General features: G+C 39.0%; 1 protein-coding gene across 5 annotated transcripts in view; it reads left to right on the top strand.

Annotated features, from left to right (window-relative positions):
• Positions 1 to 21,661, top strand: part of nbeab (neurobeachin b) — a 417,880-nt gene that overhangs the window by 136,479 nt on the left and 259,740 nt on the right. For 4 of the 5 annotated variants that reach the window (XM_047820677.1, XM_047820673.1, XM_047820672.1 and 1 more), the window contains exons 9-13: positions 5,250 to 5,447; positions 6,059 to 6,192; positions 10,483 to 10,591; positions 12,624 to 12,776; positions 17,721 to 17,889. In XM_047820677.1, the coding sequence (XP_047676633.1) occupies positions 5,250 to 5,447; positions 6,059 to 6,192; positions 10,483 to 10,591; positions 12,624 to 12,776; positions 17,721 to 17,889 (763 nt within the window). Of the gene's footprint in view, positions 1 to 5,249; positions 5,448 to 6,058; positions 6,193 to 10,482; positions 10,592 to 12,316; positions 12,507 to 12,623; positions 12,777 to 17,720; positions 17,890 to 21,661 lie in introns of those variants that run through there. The other variant, XM_047820674.1, reaches the window with a different exon arrangement.

The following is a 21,661-nucleotide window of genomic DNA, read 5'->3' as shown; positions in this document are numbered from 1 at the left end:
GATAGATAGATAGATAGATTGATAGATAGATTGATAGATTGATTGATAGATAACTAAACTAAATAAAGATAAATGAATGAATGAATGAATGAATGAATGAATGAATGAATGAATGAATGAACGAATGAATGGATGAATGAGCATAAAATGAATTAAAAAAAATGTAATATAAAAAAGACACCAAAAAATGAACGAGCAAACAAGCAAAAAATATTACAGACAGACGGTGGCTTAGTGGTTAGCACGTTTGCCTCATACCTCCATGGTTGGGGGTTCGAATCCCACCTCCGCCTTGTGTGTGTGGAGTTTGCATGTTCTCCCCGTGCCTCGGGGGTTTCCTCCGGGTACTCCGTTTTCCTCCCCCGGTCCAAAGACATGCATGGTAGGTTGATTAGCATCTCTGGAAAATTGTCCGTAGCGTGTGAGTGTGTGAGAGAGTGTGTGTGCCCTGTGATGGGTTGGCACTCCGTCCAGGGTGTATCCTGCCTCGATGCCCGATGATGCCTGAGATAGGCACAGGCTCCCCGTGACCCGAGAAGTTCGGATAAGCGGTAGAAAATGAATGAATGAATGAATGAATAAATAAATAAATAAATAAATAAATAAATAAATAATCATAAAATCAATAAAACCTAATATAAACACACAAACAAAATAGTATGATCAAACAAAGACATACAACAATAGAGACTACGAAGTAAAATCTTAATTTTAAAAAGCATGAAAATGAATAAATCTTAACATAAACATGAACGAATAAACAAACAAATGGAGATGAAAAGCAGAGAGCAGCTTTCTCATTTCCACGTGAATGTAATAAAACTATAGAACATGAAGCTTGTGGCTCTCAAGCTGAGTAACAGCAAAACAATAAACATCATAATATCACAAACTGAACATTTCATTCACAACAAGATTCATTTCACACAAATAAAAACTACAATATTCCGCTTTTCTATTACCCGCTTAATCAAAACCAGGAGAAAATGCTTGCTCTCCAAAAATAATGGCACCCTACAGTGACCAGGCAGCAATTCCTTTTTAATGAGTATTTCTGGACTATCTGAAATCTGACATCTATGGCTTTATAACCTGTACAACAGTGTGGATGAAGTCAAGGACAGGTGAGTGTTTAGCTTAAATACACAATTTACAAAGCTAGCATAATGCTGCATAGTTCTAAGGCTAGCATAGAAGTAAAACTAAACAAGATTAGCATACAGCTGGTTGTAATAGCCGTTATTCATTTCATTCCTTCATACATTTTCTACCGCTTAACCTGAACTTCTCGGGTCACGGGGAGCCTGTGCCTATCTCAGGCGTCATCGGGCATCGAGGCAGGATACACCCAGGACGGAGTGCCAACCCATCACAGGGCACACACACACACTCTCATTCACTCTCACACTCACACACTACGGACAATTTTCCAGAGATGCCAATCAACCTACCATGCATGTCTTTGGACCGGGGGAGGAAACCGGAGTACCCGGAGGAAACCCCCGAGGCATGGGGAGAACATGCAAACTCCACACACACAAGGCGGAGGCACGAATCAAACCCCAACCCTGGAGGTGTGAGGCGAACGTGCTAACCACTAAGCCACCGTGTCCCCCTTTAATAGTTGTTAATTTTGTCTTAAAAACAGATGTTGTGTTTCTGGTTCGATATTCTTTCATGTGGTTCATCTGTTTGTACTTTTTCCTTTGAGGCTGTTTCCTTTCACAGGATTGCTTGATGCTAGATATCTGACTTTTTGTCTGACTGATAATGATGATGTGCGAGATGCTAAAACCATCACATTTACCACTGGGTATTACCCTATGTGCCAGTGTCATACTATATCATCTCACCTGGATAACAGAATTGTACATCATTCAATTAAATTAAATTCATTTTATTTGTATAGCACTTTTTACAATGGACATTGTCTCAAAACAGCTTTCCAGGAGCATAGAATCGGAATAAAATTTGTAAAGGTAGTAGAATTGTGCAGCCAAGAGATCCTGAGGAACTAATTAGGTCAGCACCAAACACACCACAGACCCAACACTAATTCCTTCCTGCTAATGTCTTCATGTGATCGCTGATGAAGACCCGAGCACAAAGCTGACCGACACAACAGTAGCTTGAAGTCAGAGTGACAGTCTCCAGGACACATCCACAGCAATCCCAAGAGTCACAGGCTGTCCATGCACATCATAAACTGTCCTTTTTTCCGCTTCAGTGAACAGCGTGCTGAGATTATTATAGTCTCTGGTTTCACCCAGGAGAACGCTTTTGTAGTTTACCTCAGGGATGATGTGGATTGATACAGTATTTACATCCAGATTTCGATTAGTAAATCTACATGTTGTTAAAAAAACAAGCAACGAGTAAAATGTTTCCCAGTGCTCACCTGCACACTAATGGATCCCTGAAACTCTCATCTCTATCATCATTTTTACTACACAATAAATTAGCGAAAATCCATTGGCTTCTATCGGATAATTGCTCCAAATGAATTATCAGTTTGTATCTTTCTCCATTTTATACGCCTTACCGCTAATTCCAGCTTCTTTTTGTTTGGCACAGTGAAAGATAAAACACACAAAAACACCAAGCTGTGCTCTAAGAGTAAGGAAGAACCGCTAGCAATAATTCAATCTATTCTCGCTAGTCTTTTTTTCTTGTTGTCTTAATGTAAACGTCTACATATTTGCATTTGCATAATTTTGCACATTAAATCGTTGTCTCTGTAGAAAATATTTGCTTGTTAAATCTATAACATTCTACAGTTCAATGTTTTGAAGCGGAAAAGATACACCATTCTCAACAGATAGCTGACTAGCATCTTGCTAACTAAAGAGGGACAAAACAGTAATGAGACATCTCATGGGATTTCTGCGCTTTGCTGCTATATTGTACGGAGGTTGTACAAAGGTTGGTTATTGTACTACCGATGGGAGTGAAGACAGTAGAGGTCATGTGATCTGTTGTGAAAATCGCACTGGTACTCTTTCATCTCATATGATATGATGCAGATAAACACTGCTGAATTTTATACACAAACCAAATCAGCCTCTAGAATGTTTTATTTTATTGGCAAGAAAACTAGTCTTTTGATAAATGTGTTTAACATTGCAACCAGTAGGATTAAAGCCATAGCAACTTTATAATACAGTGACTGGTAACCTGCAGAGATAAAACCTTTTTTCCACCCTTCTGGTGGAATGGAAATAGATTTATGTTACATTTTCATTTAGTGTAAACAAATGAATTATTTTATAGCTAAATGTCTGATCTAAAATGAGTCAGGACACACTGTTGGCTTTCAGTGTGAGACGTGTTTTTCCCACTATTGAATTTTATTGGCTGAAGATAACACTTGGAGTCTCTGCTATTGTGATGTTGGTGATGGCATGGCGTAGATTTAACAGGGATAAAGATAAACCATGGTTTATTAGACGAAAACGTAACAAAAGATTTACTTAACTTGAATAAACAGAAACTAGAGTACATAACATAACTAAGACAAAAACAAGGTTACTTAACACATGGAAAAAAACATAAAAATGGAACATAACTCCATTTCCATTTCACCAGAAGGGTGGAAAAAAGGTTTTATCTCTGCAAGTCACCAGTCACTGTACTATAAGAATGTGACAGCACACAACGGCAAACATGGTGCATGTTGTGAATAATGATTTGACAAACAACACCCCTATCCAGAGCGATTTACATTTAAACTTATTTTATACAACTGAGCGATTGAGGGTTAAGGGCCTTGCTCATGGGCCCAGCAGTGGCATAATGGTGGACCTGGGATTTTAACTCACAACCTTCTGTTTAGTAGTCCAACACCTTAACCACTAAAATCTACCAATTTTAAGGCCTTTATTAGCCATTAACCACCACTGTGAAATGTAACATGACAAAGACATTCAACATGAACACAAGAAATCAGGATTAAATAAAAAAATTTAAATAGCAGCCACTGGGAAAAGAGTTAATAAGACTAAGTGCTTGTTTAAGTGTTTAGTGAAGATTGAGTCTTCAAACTAAACTTCAAGTCTCAGTCATCCCAACAATGGACTCTTTTCTTTGTTGCGTTCAGGGAAACGCTTCCGCTCCTTGAAAGCAAACAGAGAGAATGAGGAGATGTTTCTTCCCACAGGCCATTCGGAGTTTAAACCAGGAAACATCCAGGATCTGGTTCTAGTACTGGACCTTTCCCTTCACTATTTTCTGCACACCTTTCTTGCACTATGACACTTTAACTCTTTAACTCTGGACTGTCACCTTAACTCTGGACTTGCACAGCACAGTGCCACTTTATACACCTTATACACACCATACTGCACATGGACACTTTAAGGACAACAATTAAAACTATACACATTTATGTATATTTATGTATATGTACATACATTGTTTTTCACTTATGTTTTCATATTTTCATATATAGTGAATTACTATATACTTTATATATATATTTTTTATATAGTTTATACTATTTTATTCATCTACCTCCTTTTGGTTATATTTTTTATCCCTAATTGCATTATGTTCCTTATGTTTAAACACCGGACAGAAAGCATTTCACTGCATGTCGTACTCTGTATGTATGTGTATGTGACAAATAAAATATTTTGATTTGATTTGATTTGATTTGATGTCCAGTGAGGATGGATGGGAGGGTTGTGTGTGTCCCACAAGAATAACTATGAGACAATATGAAACAGACTCGTTAGACTTACTATGTGGGCTGTGTTTCATTCTGGAGGCCGGAGTCTTGGTTATAGATCAGAGCCAGATATATTATAAATAGCATTTGCTTATAGGAGGATGTAACTACTGTATATCTCCTAACAGCCAGTGGTGGTCACAACCATAACATAGATTTTCTCAGTGTAGAAATGTGAGTTAGAAGATGATTATATATTCAAAAAAAAATGATAATAATAATAATAATAAAACGAGAACTCAAGATCTAAGTGTTATTTGCTGATGATTCAATGATGACTTAATTACAACATTGCACAACTGCCCTCTTCAGCTCCAGCCACCGTGGCTTTTCCTCGCCTCATTCATAATTCATCCTACACTTGAGGCTTTGGATGATTTTAATTACAGCGTAAAAGAAACCCGCCGTATTTGTTTGACATGAACTGAGAGATACCTCTAGCTGTTTCTGGGTGATTTGTTATTGCAGATATTCACAATACTGTAGATCTCATATCTTGATCTATCTTTGTGTGTCTTCACAGAGCACGTTTAAGTTTAAGTCAGAGAGCGATATCCACCTGGCTGAGCATCATAAGCAGGTGTTGTATGATGGAAAGTTGGCCAGCAGCATCTGCTTCACCTACAATGCCAAAGCCACGGATGCTCAACTGTGTCTGGAGTCCTCTCCTAGAGAGAACGCCTCGATCTTCGTGCACTCGCCACACGCCCTCATGCTGCAGGTGTGTGTGTGTCTCTCTGTCTGTGTGTATCCATGTATTTGGGTGTCTCTGGGTATGATTGAGAGACTGTATGTGGTGGTGAAATGAGTTTTATGAACTTAGTTCATACTCAGGCTTAAGCATAGACTCACTACCATAGTACAGCACTCTTGACTACTTTAATCTAATTAGTCAGGAGGTGTTTATTAATGAAACGAAACCCATGAATGATAATTAAAAAAAACTTTATGGTTAAGTTTCTCATAACAGACTTTGATGTTGGCTTGACAAAGCCAGTCTGAAATTTTCAAGTAGTTGTTTTGTGCAGTTATATAGCAAAATGAAAAAGATGGGGTGCCAATTTTTTTTTAGTTAAGCCTATAAAAGGGGTGTCAATGTGTTGAGTGCATCGATTGGTTGACAATAGTTAATGTTAAAGAGACAGGGTGCCAATACTTTTAGAATTGAGTAGATAGATCGGGTTCCAATACTTTTATAGTTGAGTCGATAAATAGGGTGCCGATACTTTTAGAGTCGAGTGGAAAGATAAGGTGCCAATACATTCTCTCTAGATTTTTTTTTCCAAAAGAAGCAGTTCATTTTGTTTTTATCCTTTCTCTTTTCCTCTTCAGGATGTAAAGGCTATCGTCACGCACTCGATCCACAGTGCCATCCACTCCATCGGGGGCATTCAGGTTCTCTTCCCTCTCTTCTCTCAGCTTGATTTCCATCAGCACATTGAGAGTCAGGTGGAGACCGCTGTTTGGTGAGTGACCTTGTCTGACCTTGTCTTACCGCATCACTGTAGGACACAACAATCAATTCCATATAATTTATGGGATACAGTCGATCTGGTGAATGAATTCATAACCCTGGGTAGAATAACGTTCTTGTTTAACATTCCAAAATTTTGCCCAGGGTCATGAAACTTTTACGCTGTTAAATCCGCATCTCTGTGCCAAAAGTGAACAGTGTGAAACGATAAGGCGTTAAAATGAAACTTGCAAATCAGGATGTACTGTACTGTAGCAACAAAACTGCCACGGTAAACAGAGTAAGACGGCAGAACACAGAACATCTCGCAAAAAAAAGATTAGAAAGCTGTGAAATATAATAAAAACTGCTCGGATACAGAACGGCAGACCTGAACTTTTTTTCCTCAATGAGACAAGCTGTTATTTAAAGCATAAATATTTAAATAAGGAGAAGTTTAAGTGTGTGGTTTAGGAATGTATGGTCAGGTTACGAAGAGCCAGGATTAAATGTTAAACCTGGGTAAAGTAAGAGCAATGTGAAACATCAAACTATATGGGAAGAAAAAAAATATACTATAAATTGAATTCGGGGGCATGGTGGCTTAGTGGTTAGCACGTTCGCCTCACACCTCCAGGGTCGGGGTTTGATTCCCGCCTCCGCCTTGTGTGTGCGGAGTTTGCATGTTCTCCCCGTGCCTCGGGGGTTTCCTCCGGGTACTCCGGTTTCCTCCCCCGGTCCAAAGATTGGTAGGTAGGTTGGTAGAAAGGTAGGTTGATTGGCATTTCTGGAAAATTGTCCGTAGTGTGTGAGTCTGTGAGTGAATGAGAGTGTGTATGTGCACTGCATTGGGTTGGCACTCCGTCCAGGGTGTATCCTGCCTTGATGCCCGATGACGCCTGAGATAGGCACAGGCTCCCCGTGATAAAGTGGTAGAAAATGAGTGAGAGTAAATCGAATTCACTGAAATGACAGATAGAAAAGTTAAAATTGCTATAAAGGTGGGAAAGAGATGAAAGGTTATAGAAATGCAGATCAGGTTTTAGGTGTGTTCCTGTTTGAGGGCCCAAATGGCTAACTGGAAGAAGTTCCTCCTCATTCTCTCTGCTTTGCCTCAGTTATTCTCAGTGTCTGATGACCGCTTTCGCTCATGTCTCTTTTCATAAGTTCATAAGTGTCGATGGGTACTGCTGATCCGATATACGGATGCTTAACACTGTCTCTGTTCGGCATTTAGGAGTTCAGCTTTATTTAGTCTGAGACGCTAAGCATTACTCTGATTCCAGTTCAGCTGCTCTCACTCCACTCATCCCAGCTTTGTGGCCTTCAAACTAACTCCAATTATCCAGTGCTTGCTTTCCAAATATGATCTGGTTCTCTCTGAGGTCTGAAGAAGCACAATCGAGTCTGAAAAGAGTCACGAAGGGTCTAATTTTGCATTCAGTAGGTTTACATAACCAGAAGCGATAGTGTGGAAAGTGCTGGCTGGATGATGTGGAAAAAACAGTGTGTAAAACTGGTGTGTGCTTTATGACGGGCATCTGAGAATCCCACACGGCACAAGAGAGACACGGGAACAATGACTAATACGTTCCTCAAGGCTTTGTGTGGAACAATGAATAATTGAAGACAGTAAATAATCAGCAGTGGTGGAAAAAGTAGATAAACTGGACTAAATTAAGGGTGCTTTCACACCTGCCTTGTTTAGTTCGGTTGAATCGTACCAGAGTTCGATTGCTCATTTGGTGCGGTTCGTTTGGGCAGGTGAGAATGCAGCAATCAAACTCTGGTGCGTACCAAAAGCGGACCAAACAAGCGTACCGAGACCTCCTTGAAGAGGTGGTCTCGGTACGCTTTCAAACTAACTCTGGTACGGTTCGTTTGTGGTGAGAACACGGTCCGAGATCGAATAGACTTAACTGCAAAAAGTATTGCGCATTTTGGACTAAACCAGCTGCCGTAGTGGGTCGTTGGCAATATTTTCGGAAGATGAGCATGTCACTGTTTTGCAAAAGTAATGCTTGCCGCCTCCTGAAGTCTCTTGCGATGCGTCTTCGCCGTTTGCAGTGCATTAAAATTATATTTTCAAGCCGCATCCGCGCTTCATTCTGAAAATTAAGACTTTGCATGGAATACTGTATACAAGCGATGTAGTAGATTACAACCACGAACATAATCGCAGCGCACAGTCGTCTCTCCATGGTGTATTGTATGCTGTATTTTCCTCTTTTGTTTACTTCCGGAGTTTCGTTGAAATTTCCCGCACGTTTATTCTGACCAATAGAGAAGCAGTCTATGAAATACGCTCAAAGACATGTGGCCAATGAGTGATGTGGATGTTATCACATGACTGCATTTTGGTTCGTTTCAACTGGTGCGGAACAGAACGATCAGTGTGGTGTGAAAAGGAACCAAAACTGCTGAAAAGCTACAATGGGTCATTTTTTGCTTTTGGTCCGGACCAAATGAACCGAATTATAGGTGTGAAAGCACCCTAAGATGTAGAAGATCTTGAGGTAGAGCCAAAGTATTCAAGAATAAAATTTAATTAATGTAACTAATAAAATGGGAGATGACCACATGTTCATCAAACTCCATCCTGCTTGACTTAGTTCACTAAACGCAGTCATAAGGAAGATGCTAACTCCTGACAAACCTAGAGTTTTGCTAACTGGTATTTAAGAACTTTGCTGGAATGAAAACTAAGAGACTTGTAATTATTGTTTGTACAAAAAAAAACAAGAAAAGAATTAAACACATTAATTCACAAAATATAAGTAGCTAGCTAACTTTAAAAAAAGAATTTAGAAAACCTACTTAGCTAGCTAATTTAAGAAATAATAGCTAATTTAATCCTACTTAGCTAGTTTTTTTAAGACAGATTAGCCGCCTTAAACAAATGTAGCCAGCTAATTTGACATATCTAATTTAAGACATATTAGCTAATTAAAACCTACTTAGCTAGCTACCTTAAGACAGATTATCCACCTTAAAAAACTTAGCCAGCTAATTTAAGACATGTTATCTAATTTAAGACATATTATCTAATTAAAACCTACTTAGCCAGCTACCTTAAGACAGATTAGCCACCTTAAAAAAAAAACTTAGCCAGCTAATTTAAGACATATTATCTAATTAAAACCTACTTAGCTAGCTACCTTAAGACAGATTATCCACCTTAAAAAAAAAACTTAGCCAGCTAATTTAAGACATGTTATCTAATTTAAGACATATTATCTAATTAAAACCTACTTAGCCTGCTACCTTAAGACAGATTAGCCACCTTAAAAAAAAAAACTTAGCCAGCTAATTTAAGACATATTATCTAATTAAAACCTACTTAGCTAGCTACCTTAAGACAAATTAGCCACCTTAAAAAAACTTAGCCAGCTAATTTAAGACATATTAGCTAATTAAAACTTACTTAGCTAGCTACCTTAGGACAGATTAACCACCTTAAAAAAAACTTAGCCAGCTAATTTAAGACATATTATCTAATTTAAGACATATTAGCTAGCTACCTTAAGACAAATTAGCCACCTTAAAAAAACTTAGCCAGCTAATTTAAGACATATTAGCTAATTAAAACCTACTTAGCTAGCTACCTTAGGACAGATTAGCCACCTTAAAAAAAACTTAGCCAGCTAATTTAAGACATATTATCTAATTTAAGACATATTAGCTAATTAAAACCTACTTAGCTAGCTACCTAGAGACAGATTAGCTGCCTTAAACCTACTTAGCCAGCTAATTTAAGACATATCTTATTTAAACCTAATTAGCTATCTAATTTAACACATATTAGCAAATTAAATCCTACTTAGCTAGCTACTTTAAGACATATCTAATTTAAATCTACTTAAAACCTTTAAACTTAATTTAAACCTAAAGTGTTTCCTCTTTGTAAATTTCCTTGAGTTGCGAGTAGAAATATTCAATTAGTAAAATACAAATCTAGCAAAATGGTACTTCTTCTTCTTCTGATTTTTATTGGCGGATGAGCAAAATGGTACTGATACACAAGAAAACAAGAAACATGTGAACACACTCAGTAACAGACCGATGACAGACAAGGGGCGGAGACATGAGGCACATGGCCTATTGTAATTACTGTAGTAAAAGCTAATGGAGAACACTGAAAAAAGGAAAGGGAGAATCATAAAACATTCTCAATTTTCACTTGTCAAACAAACTTTCTTTGCCACGTCTTCTGCTTTTAACAGGAAGATGTTTATTTTGTATAGCAATCTTTACGACTTGTGTTCAGGGATTGTCGTGTTTATTTCTGTGTACCGTCTAACAGCGCTAGTCTTCTGGGTTTCCTGGTGGAGTTGCTGAAGAGCTCTGTAGCCATGCAGGAACAGATGCTGGGAGGAAAAGGCTTCCTGGTGATCGGATATCTCCTGGAAAAGGTTGGTGCTTATGATTCTCAACTTCAGAATTTTTCAACTAAAATAGTAGCTGTATGTGGCTGATCGCAGTGTCGACATTGTTTTTCAAGATCATTCGACTGTGGGAATAAGACGGGATTAATATACGATACGCAATACTAAACCGTTATATTATATCACCAAAAAAAAAAACAGGAAGTGAGCCATGAATCTTTTTTGCGTAAGTGTTTTGAGCTTTGTGATTGTGCAGGCTTTCAGTCAAGAAAAATAGAGAATGTTTTAATGAAGTTCATAAATATGGAATTAAAATCTAGCGACGTATAGGCCAGAAAAAAATGAACATCGGTTAGCTATATTTATTATGAGTATCACCGAAAAATGACAAAATAAAAGGTCAAAAATGATTCGATTATTGGACAGATGAGTAAAAATTATTGTATATATTGTTCATAGTAATGATTAATAGGCTTCTTTTTCATTTGTGACGATCACCGAAGGGGATTTCCACCAATTTGAGAGCAGAACAGTGAAAATGTCAAGCGTCGGTACATTAGATTAATTAAAATCACATAAAAATCCAGGACCTTACGATGGCCGCCGGCATCAGCAGCAGTTCCTGAATACGCAGCTGATAATATTATTACAACCTTTCCTGCCCTCTTTCTCTCTCTCTCCTTAAACCGGACATCCATTCAGTTATGGACAATTAAATCCTGATTTCTTTTAACAGAAATACAGGAAAGCAGAGTGTCTGTGTTCAGGTTAACTAAGTATGTGTGCTTGGTTTTTTCTCTTATCTCTAAGACACTGCAGCTCGATCACGCTCATGACCAAATGTGACATGTGGGGTCCCTCAAGGATCCGCTCTCAGACCTGTTTTGTTTGTGATCCCTCGTGTACAGATGAAGATAAAACACTCTCACTGTTTAGCTCTGGAGTTGTGTATTCTACAGTCACAATTAAAACATAATCAGCTACCTCTATAAAGGCTAATAGGTCTGAATAAAGAAAGGTTTTTATGCAGAAGAAAATAAGATCACTGATTAAAAGATGCTAAATGACATATTTTTCTCTGTCTTTCTCTTCATGTCATTCTTGTCCTTCTTCCTAATCCTACACATCCTCCTCCTCCTTCCTCCTCTACGTACTCCTTCTCTTCTTACTTTCCTCCATCATTTCCTTCTCCTTCTTGTACATTTTCTGCTCCTCCCGAACCTCTTCTTCTTCTTCTTCTCCCTTACCTCCTCTTCCTCTCTCTCTTCATCATCTTCTTATCTTCACTTTTCACTTACTACTCCTAATTCTCCTTCTACTTATTATTTTACCCCTCCCCCTGCTTCTTCTTCTCACCCTCATTTTTTGTCCTCGTCCTCCGCCTCTCTTCCTGGTTTTCCTATTTATCTTCTTCCTTTTCTTCTTCTTGTGGCTGTAGTTTAAGATGATAATCTTACTGATTGTTTCATTAAAAGGACTCATGACTCACTGTGTGTGTGTATATATATATATATATATATATATATATATATATATATATATATATATATATATATATATATATATATATATAATGTATTATATGTCCTACATTCAGGTGCTGCTGCAGATGAAAAAAAAAAATCTGCTTTTCTCAGCCTCCATGTTCTCTGGAGTGATAGATCAGGAAATTGAGCGGTCAGGTGCCGTGTCAGACAGACCTACAACATCCTCTCATTCATCCATCTCTTTCTCTTTCAAATTCCATTCCTCATTCTCACCTTGGGCTCAGGAAGGGTAAAAAAAACGCATCTGTACTCTGTCCCTCTGTAAATGTGAGCTGCCAGGAGACTGCACCTGAGAGATGATCTTAGTACAGCAACACTCCCGCTGCTCGCTGTCTCATTCACACATACCTCGCCATCTGTTTGTGACCCGCTCACAGCTCACAGCTACCCCACAGGTGCCATCACATCCTCTACTAATCACCTACCAAACTTCTGGCAAAGTTAAAGTCCACTCTGCTCCAAAGTCAAAGCATTTCAAACTAACTAACAAATGGTGCACTTTTGTCGTGCAGTCGTCGCGGGTGCACATCACCAGGGCCGTGCTGGAGCAGTTCCTCGGCTTCGCCAAGTACCTGGACGGCTTGAGCCACGGCGCGCCGCTTCTCAAACAGCTGTGTGACCACATTCTGTTCAACCCGGCTATCTGGATCCACACTCCGGCTAAGGTGAGGGAATCTCAGTTCTTAAATTTGGCCAAAACCAGTAATGTGGTGCATTTTCTTTCATCATTCGGTGATAGAAACCGAATACACACAGTATGTCTAAACTTATTTGAAGATTTTTACCTACTGTAATTAAATATTTATTAAAGACACAGGCGATGGATTTGAGGAATCGGTTCACAGACTAGATTAACTCTTTTTCCCCGAGGCCACAAAATGGATTTTGCTCCAGTTTTGTTGTTTCCATGTTCACTATTGTATATTTATCGTGTCTTAATCCACAGTGATGGTTAATATGAAGCTCATATAAATGTAGACACTCAGAAATTTGTAGTGTTTCATGAGGATCTTTGTTTTTCCCTAGAATACTAGGGGTTAATATAGAATGGGGGGGGGGGGGCATAGAAGCCTTTATTATCGCCACATATACATTACAGCACAGTGGAATTCTTTTTTCACATACCCCAACTGTGGAGGTTGGGGTCAGAGTGCAGGGGCAGCTACTGTATGATACTGTACAGCGCCCCTGGAGCAGGGAGGTTTGAGGGCCTTCCTCAAGGGCCCAGCAGTGGCAGCTTGGCTGTGCTGGGCCTTGAACACCGATCCTCCAATCAACAACCCAGAGCCTTAACCAGTTGGCCCACCACTGCTTCTCAAATATATATATACAAGGGTAACAAGGTCAGGAAACACTTGGAAAACAGGGAAAGTACATAAGAGCAGAAATGAAACCGAAACACAGACCAAGGAACACAAACAAAAACAAACAAAAGCTAGAGGCACCTAACAGAAACCACAGACGAAGACAAACACAAATTTGAAGAAGGATTCCATGCTGTGACACACAACACGGCCACATGAGGCACCTTGTGACACGTAAGCGGAAAGGGATTAAGGCTAGGATGGGGCAAAAACACATGTTCATGAAACAAACAAAACCAAATACCATGACACATGAAAAACACTGCCAGGACGCCCCCTAGAGTACCGGCTGCCAACGTCCAAACATAACCCTGACACCAACAGAGGAAAAAACACACGTCTCGTACTGGAAGCCAACAGTTCTGACATATTTTAGATCAGACTTGCAGAGATAAAATTATATATATATAATGCTGATTGAAAATGTCAATTGATGTTGGTGTACTGGTAAAAAACTTAATAATTTAATAATAATTAAAAAAAAAACCTTAATAATAATAATTAAATAAACTTAATTTATTTCTTTACAAATGCTTTTCTGATACCCAATTTTGGTCCAAACCAATAACATGACAAGTTTTTATTTATTTTTAACCTGAATTGTGCAGCCTGCAAAATTTACATCATGCCAGTTAAGTCATTAGAGACATCTAGAGGATATTTTGCTAAGATTTTGACCAGCTGTAATTGAAGACTTGTTAAAACCACCGGTGATGTAATTAAGGACTTATCTGCTAACATGCCGGATTAAACTTACAGTAACTCTTCATCACATTCTACAGTATTTGTTTTGTATTGCCTGCAGATGAATATTTCGAACAGAAAGCCACGGATAAGGTGAACATCAGTCCAACACTTTTTGTACCCGAGTTTGTACGAGCTCGTAACAATTACGTGTGCCGCAGCTGAATATGAGCTCTGTTTGCTCCAATTAGTTTCTAAAAGTCAGAACTTTTAAAGTGCCACTTAATCCCATTCCCCAAGTCAGGCAAAAAATCATCATCTTTTACAGACCTGTGTAATTTCTCCACAATAACAACTTATTGCTTGTTGTCAAAGTTCGCCGTTAAACTCGGAGGAAAGTATGTTTTTGAAATGCTATAAACGATTGGAATTTGGCCTCTCGTGCTCCGTAATGACCCATGAAGCAATGGATGAGGCATACTAAACAGGGACGGAGCTCTGTGTGCCAAACACGCTCGGCTCAGAGACCACTCCATGAGGGCCTGCCGTGAATAAATCACTGAGGCATGGAAATAAATGCAGAAGACTAGAGAGAGAGAGAGAGAGAGAGAGAGAGAGAGAGAGAGAGAGAGAGAGAGAGAGAGAGAGAGAGAAGAGAGAAAGAGAGAGAGAAGAGGAAAAGAGCAAGAGGGAAAGAGAGAGAGGGAAAGACAGAGAGAGAGAGAGAAAGAGAGAGAGAGAGGGAAAGAGAGAGAGAGATAGGGAAAGAGAGACAGAGAGAGAGATGTTGGCAGGTCTTTGGAGGCCAAGTGCAATTCAGAAAATGGAAAAGAGAAGGTGAGTGTTAGAGACAAGATGATGCAGGATACGAGAGAGAGAGAGAGAGAGAGAGAGAACTAGATGGAGAGAGGAAGAGAAAAAGAGAGTTGGTAGAGAAAGAAAGTAAGTTTTATGGAGAAAGAGAGAGAAATCATTGCAGAACAATGCAGAATATGTGCAAGAGGGAGAAAGAGAGAGTGAAATAGAAAGATAGTGAGATGGATGGATGGATGGATGGATGGATGGATGGATGGATGGATGGATGGATGGATTGATGGATGGATGGAAAGAAAGAGGAAATCGCAGTAGATCATTTGCTGTAAATAAAAAGGAGTCGAGTTTTCTGTAAATCTGTAGAGAACAGAGCTGTCTAGACGTCTCTCTGTTACACATCCGTCTCACGGTAGAGCTCTCTACACCTCCTGCATCATACTGACCAATCCTCCAGCTCCTCCAGGAGAGAAAAACTTTAAACTGATGAGCTGTCTCTCTTTATAACCAGCTTCTTCTTCTTCCTCAGAGACGAGCCCATCAATAGCATGTTAACCCCCAGACTTCTGGCTTTCTCATGTCATGTTTGATGCTTAGAGGATGAACCACAACCACAGGAGGTTTTCACAGGAGTGTTGATGTGGGTTGATGTGGGTTTGGGTTGCGGATGCCATTTAACGCCGTGTCGTTATATAACGTACTGCCGAGTTACCGATGTGCTAATGCGTTTAATCTCACAGCAGTGCCGAATGCGTGATTGTGATTGGACAGGTGTCGATTATGTTTCTATAGCCCTATTCGGAAGGGACTAGTTTTACAGTTTCGCTGGAGAAATTTCAGTTTCACAGACGTACTTTGTGATTTTAATCCCGTCCGAATCTGCCATGTCTGTCTTTTTCTCACACGACCTGTGTAAAAATTCCAGAGTAAATTACCTACTGTTTTTCAGCAAAATCGGCCCTCTGAGAAATCTAATCCCGTCTGCATGCGAATGTCTGTGATTGCCGAAAATGTTTTTTCCAAAACGCGTTTTCTTGTCTGTTTTGGTCAACATGAACTACCGTATTAACCTTAGCGCACCGGTATTCAAGTTTCAGTGTCAACTCCAGTGTCGTGCCGCTTTCTTTTTCGCCGCCATTTTACTATTGATCGGTCATATGATCATACGCAATCCACGCATCCTGGACATGTGGTCTTGTGCAACACCCACATGTAAAACACATACACTCCTACCTCCGTAATAAACACAGAGATGTCAGTCCCTTCCGAATCCATACATGAAATGGCAGACGTCGGCTGAAAAAAAAAGTCTAACTCAAACGTCGTTTGGAAAACTAGTCCCGTCCGAATAGGGCTTATGAAAAATAAGATTTTCTTGTACTATTCTGTTTTTTACAAATATATATATTTTTTATAATTTGTTTATATTTATTTCTAACCCTGACAGTTATAGCTGTGTTTCCGGTGGTAGGTTTAAAATTCTTCTAATATGTTACATAAATATTACTTAACAAAACAACTCTGGCTTGATCATTATGGATAAATATACATTTAGATGTAAACTCTTAGCATTTGTATATTGCTGTTTAATATTCCTATGAAGCTGCTTTGCGACAGCGTCCATTGTTACGAGCACTGTACAAATTACATTGAACTGAGTTGAATTGAGTTTCCTCAGGGGTTCTCCGGTTTCTCCCCTCAATCCGAAGACTTGTGCTGCGGGCTGATTGGTGTCCATAAATTGTCTGTTGTGTGTAAATGTGAGTGCAAGTGTGTGTGAGTGTGTTTTAATTGTGCCATGTTACCATCTGTAGGATAACTTGAACTCCAAAGGTATGATTGGATGGATGGATAAATGGATGGATAAATGGATGCATCAATAGATTATGATTGGATGTTTCGATGTATGTATGGATGGATGGATGGATGGATGGATGGACGCATGGATGGATGGATGGATGGATGGATGATTATAGGATAACTTGTACTCCAAAGGTATGATTGGATGGATGGATAAATGGATGCATCAATAGATTATGATTGGATGTTTCGATGTATGGATGGATGGATGGATGGACGCATGGATGGATGGATGGATGGATGGATGATTATTGGATAGATGCATGGATGATTGGATGGATGGATGAATGGATGCATGTTGTCTTATTTCTTAGGTCTAATAGAAACCAGACAATTGTGAATAATGTACAGCAATAAATTTTGCATACTTTCAAGCATCTTTTGCCCCATGGCTGTAGTGCTAATTTCAAACAAAGAAACAAACAAACAAATAAATACAATTTAAGTTGACTAAAAGTATAAAATTTGATTTGTCTAGAGTCTAGACTTTTTTATTTATTTTTTGGTTCGTAACTTATTATGGCATTCCCTTTAAAATTGCCTGCTGTCGCTTTTAAAACCAAACAAAAGAAAATGCATGTTGGCAATCATACGACTGACTAATTTAATGTCTTTCAGTTTTTAATCATGACTCTCGTCGTCTTCCTGGATTCGATCCTCTATATTCACATTCATTAAAATATAATTGGGTCTGTTTCATTCTTAATGATTTCAGTTAGTGTGAATTGGCCTCTAAGGACAGAGGAGCCGTACCGATGCTGACAGCGATACACATTCATTTGTTTTTAATCAATTGGTTCGGGGAAGAGTTTCATTAAAAATAAGAAATTGGAAGTTTCCTATTGTGAAGAAAGAATGAATGAGTTTCACCCATTCGTGTTTGTCGTTCAGGTGCAGCTGTCGCTCTACACGTACCTTTCGGCTGAATTTATCGGCACTGCGACGATCTATAACACCATCAGACGTGTGGGAACCGTTCTGCAGCTCATGCACACTCTGAAGTACTACTACTGGGCTGTTAACCCTGCATCCTGCAGCTCCATCACTCCCAGAGGCCTGGGTGAGACTCCTGATTCATACACACAAACACACACACACACACACAACACACACACACACGTATGCACAGCCATCATCTATCCACATAGCAAGCATGCATACAGTAAGTCCCTATCAGAATTATTAATACATTTCAATAATTTAATGGGGGGGACATGCTTCGCATCACACCTCCACGGTTGGGGGTTCGATTCTCCGCCTTGTATGTGTGGAGTTTGCATGTTCTCCCCGTGCCTCGGGGGTTTCCTCCAGGTACTCCGGTTTCCTCCCCAAAGACATGCATGGTAGGTTGATTGGCATCTCTGGAAAATTGTCCATAGTGTGTGAGTGTGTGAGTGAATGAGAGTGTGTGTGTGTGACCTGCGATGGGGTGGCACTCCGTCCAGGGTGTATCCTGCCTTGATGCCCGATGATGCTCCCCGTGACCCGAGAATAGTTCCGATAAGCGGTAGAAAATGAATGAATTAGTGAATGAATGAGTTATTCATGTCTCACTTCACAGTGGTGGTTAATATGAAGCTCATATGAAAGTAGACACTCAGGGATTTATAAATTTGTAGTGTTTTAGTTCATGTTCCTTACACACATAAGCAGATAAAATATGAAGGTGTTTCTCGTCAACCTCTAAAATTCTGTGTAAGGTTATCGACGGAATGAAAAACACACGTCTCATGCTGAAAGACAACAGAATCCTGACTCATTATAGATCAGACTCACAGCCATGGAATAATTCATTTGTCAACACTGATGAAAATGTCCCATAAGTTGCGTATCTATTTTGCCAGCAGAGCGGAGCGTCAGTTTATTGGTACGAATGACTTAATACACAACGTAATTAAAGGGCGATGTGCAAACTAATGACAGGACATGAATGAATCGATACAAAACCACACGGTGCAATGTAACCAAAGCTGTGCAGGATCTTTATGCCTTCTGAGTTGTTCAGCACGTACTGTAACTCTCGGCACAGGAAGAAAATCCCTGACTGTCCCTCAGCTACGAGCCCAGCTTTAGTAAATCCCTGACGATCCCTCAGCTAGTGTTATGATGCTTTTTAATAGTTATTATTTTATCCATGATCACTTACATTATAGTAGCTATAAATGGTCTTTTTTGTGTTTGTTTGTTTATTTATTTAAATGCAACAAAAAAAACTTTTAGTGAATAAACAAAACAAAACACTGGCACTAGAGACTCCTTCCAAAAATACTAAATAAATCTAAATATCCTGACAGAAATCTTATAAATCAAGGAATCCTGTAAAAAAACAAACAAAAAAAAAAAAATGACAAGGCGTTTAGTTTATCTGGTGCGTTCATGTGAACCACTGTTACCATAGCAACGATCTCGTATTACGAGTGCATTAATAAGAACCCATGATTTGAATGAGACCGAGCAAACAAACCCGTATTTTTCTGGCCAGTGAGATTTGTACAGTACCAGCAGCCTAGCGCTGCCATGAGGCGTAAGGTTTATTAGCAATCCCTCACTGCTGTAGCTGTTACGGTTGTCCAGTCCTTTACTACGTCTTGATTATTATTTTGAAAGATTGCTCTCAACATGAGAGGCTGCTTTTCTCTTTGCTCCTGTAGGCACATGAGTGCTTTATTGCTGCTGCTCTGTTTTGGCCCAAATGCACCAGTGCATCACAGCTTCACCTCAGGTTTTATATATATTAGTGCTGGGCAACGATTAAATATTTTAATCGAGATTAATCGCATGATTTTTTTTCTGTGATTAATCACGATTAATGGCAGCATGTGCAAAACTCAATAATGAAATCAAAAGTAGTGCATCGCATAATTTTATTCTATCAAAGTACTGCTGTATGAACAAAAGTGCAATAACATTTGGTTTGTCAAAACTTTAAACAAATAAAGTGCTTTTTTACAGCAGTTAAAAGTTAGTAGCAGTTAACACTTCTTGTAAATCTTAACTTAAACATTAATGTAATCAAATTAAATATAACATTAACGTATGAATGAAACATTAAAACATTAATGTTTTATTTAGTTTGTAATAAAAAAAAATAAATATGTCCAGAAGATTTCGTTACCTTTTTCCATTATTCGTTACCTTTTTCCAACCAGATATTTTCTGTTTCGCGCTGTAGCTCTCTTAGGCACTAAACAAATGCTTTCATTGGTTGAGACGCGTGATGACGCTCATCCCAAGCAGTCAGTAGCGTACTGATAAACATCCCTCCCCTCCTGTGACCCAGTCTATCTACAGTATGTGTTTTCAAACGCAGTGAGCAATGGACTTTCAAAATAAAAAGTATGTTAACGCGCGATAAACTAATTGTTGGCGTTAATTAATTAATGCATTAACGCGATAAAAACGCGTAAACTTGCCCAGCCCTAATATATATATGTGTGCTTGTGTGCTTGTGTGTGTGTGTGTGTGTGTGTGTGTGTGTGTGTGTGTGTGTGTGTGTGTGTGTGTGTGTGTGTTTCAACTCATGCTTTGAAGCTGATATAGTAAGAGACAGGGTCATTTTGGAGTCATCTTTCCCACCGTCTGATGAGAGAGAGATCACATGACCTCAGCCTCCCTTCCTGCTTTAACACCACAAACACAGTCAGCTTCCACAAACATCACCTCCCACCGATCGAACCTCAAACACGACGCCTTGACGTCAGTTTACATATACGGAGCTGCTTAAAAATACGGCGGACGATCGTTTTTTTTTAGATTCCTGCCATGAGTGAGTGCATACAGTAAGTCTAGCGTACAATCTTTATAAACCTCGTGATCCGTCAGTGCGCCGTTGGAAAGCTCTGCCTCAAGGCTGTCAGGTTTTTTTTCACTACTCTGCTGTATCCTTATCAATCCCTCCGTCCGGAGCGTATTCATCCCAGAGCCTCCGCATGGATGAAGAAACATTTCTGATTGGGTAACACGTGAGGATCTCAGTACAATGCCATGCTGAAGAATCTGCAGTGACTTTTCACGGGTCTTCACGGCTTCCCAGAACATCCATCTTTTTTTTTCTTTGTTATTCTGCTTTTTTTTCCTGCCTGGAAATCTTATTGTCCGTCTCTCTGTTCAAAGCAGACCGCTTGCTGTTTTTTTCTTTCTGCTGGGCCTCATGTTTTATTCTCCTGATGTCTAGACTTGCTTCCTTCTTGCCTTTCTCTGTGTACATGTCTCTTCATTTTAATGCCTCCATTCACCTTTCTTTTCCCTTTCCATGGTGAAACTTGTGGTCTAGCCTCCCTCATGAATTATTTATGATTTGTCTCATCATATAGACATTTCTATTTTTAGTGTCAGATTATTCTTATTCTTATTCATAGATTAAGGGTTAAACATGAACAATTTAAATGAAATGCATTTCTGACCTTTTTCAGAACCAGTGCTTATCCTAAGGACTAAATATTTATGGATATATTTATGAACTACACTTAATGGAAGAGACCACAGCAGATGAGATGAGAGCATGAGAGCTTCATCACGTCAACATTTTATATTCAAGCACTTTCGACTGAAATATTGATATTATTTTACTCAGTAGACAATTAAGCTACAAGCTACACACATCTCTAAATGACTATGTATCTTTTCTATCTATCTATCTATCTATCTATCTATCTATCTATCTATCTATCTATCTATCTATCTATCTATCTATCTATCTATCTATCTATCTATCTGCCTGTCTGCCTGTCTGTCTGTCTGTCTGTCTGTCTGTCTGTCTGTCTGTCTGTCTGTCTAATTAGTATTATATTCTATCAAACAGACTCTAAATCCAACACTAAGAATTCTAATAA

The sequence above is a fragment of the Tachysurus fulvidraco genome, chromosome 11 (assembly GCF_022655615.1).
Source record: "Tachysurus fulvidraco isolate hzauxx_2018 chromosome 11, HZAU_PFXX_2.0, whole genome shotgun sequence".
Lineage (NCBI taxonomy): Eukaryota > Metazoa > Chordata > Actinopteri > Siluriformes > Bagridae > Tachysurus > Tachysurus fulvidraco.
This window is presented reverse-complemented; position numbering and strand designations above follow the sequence as displayed.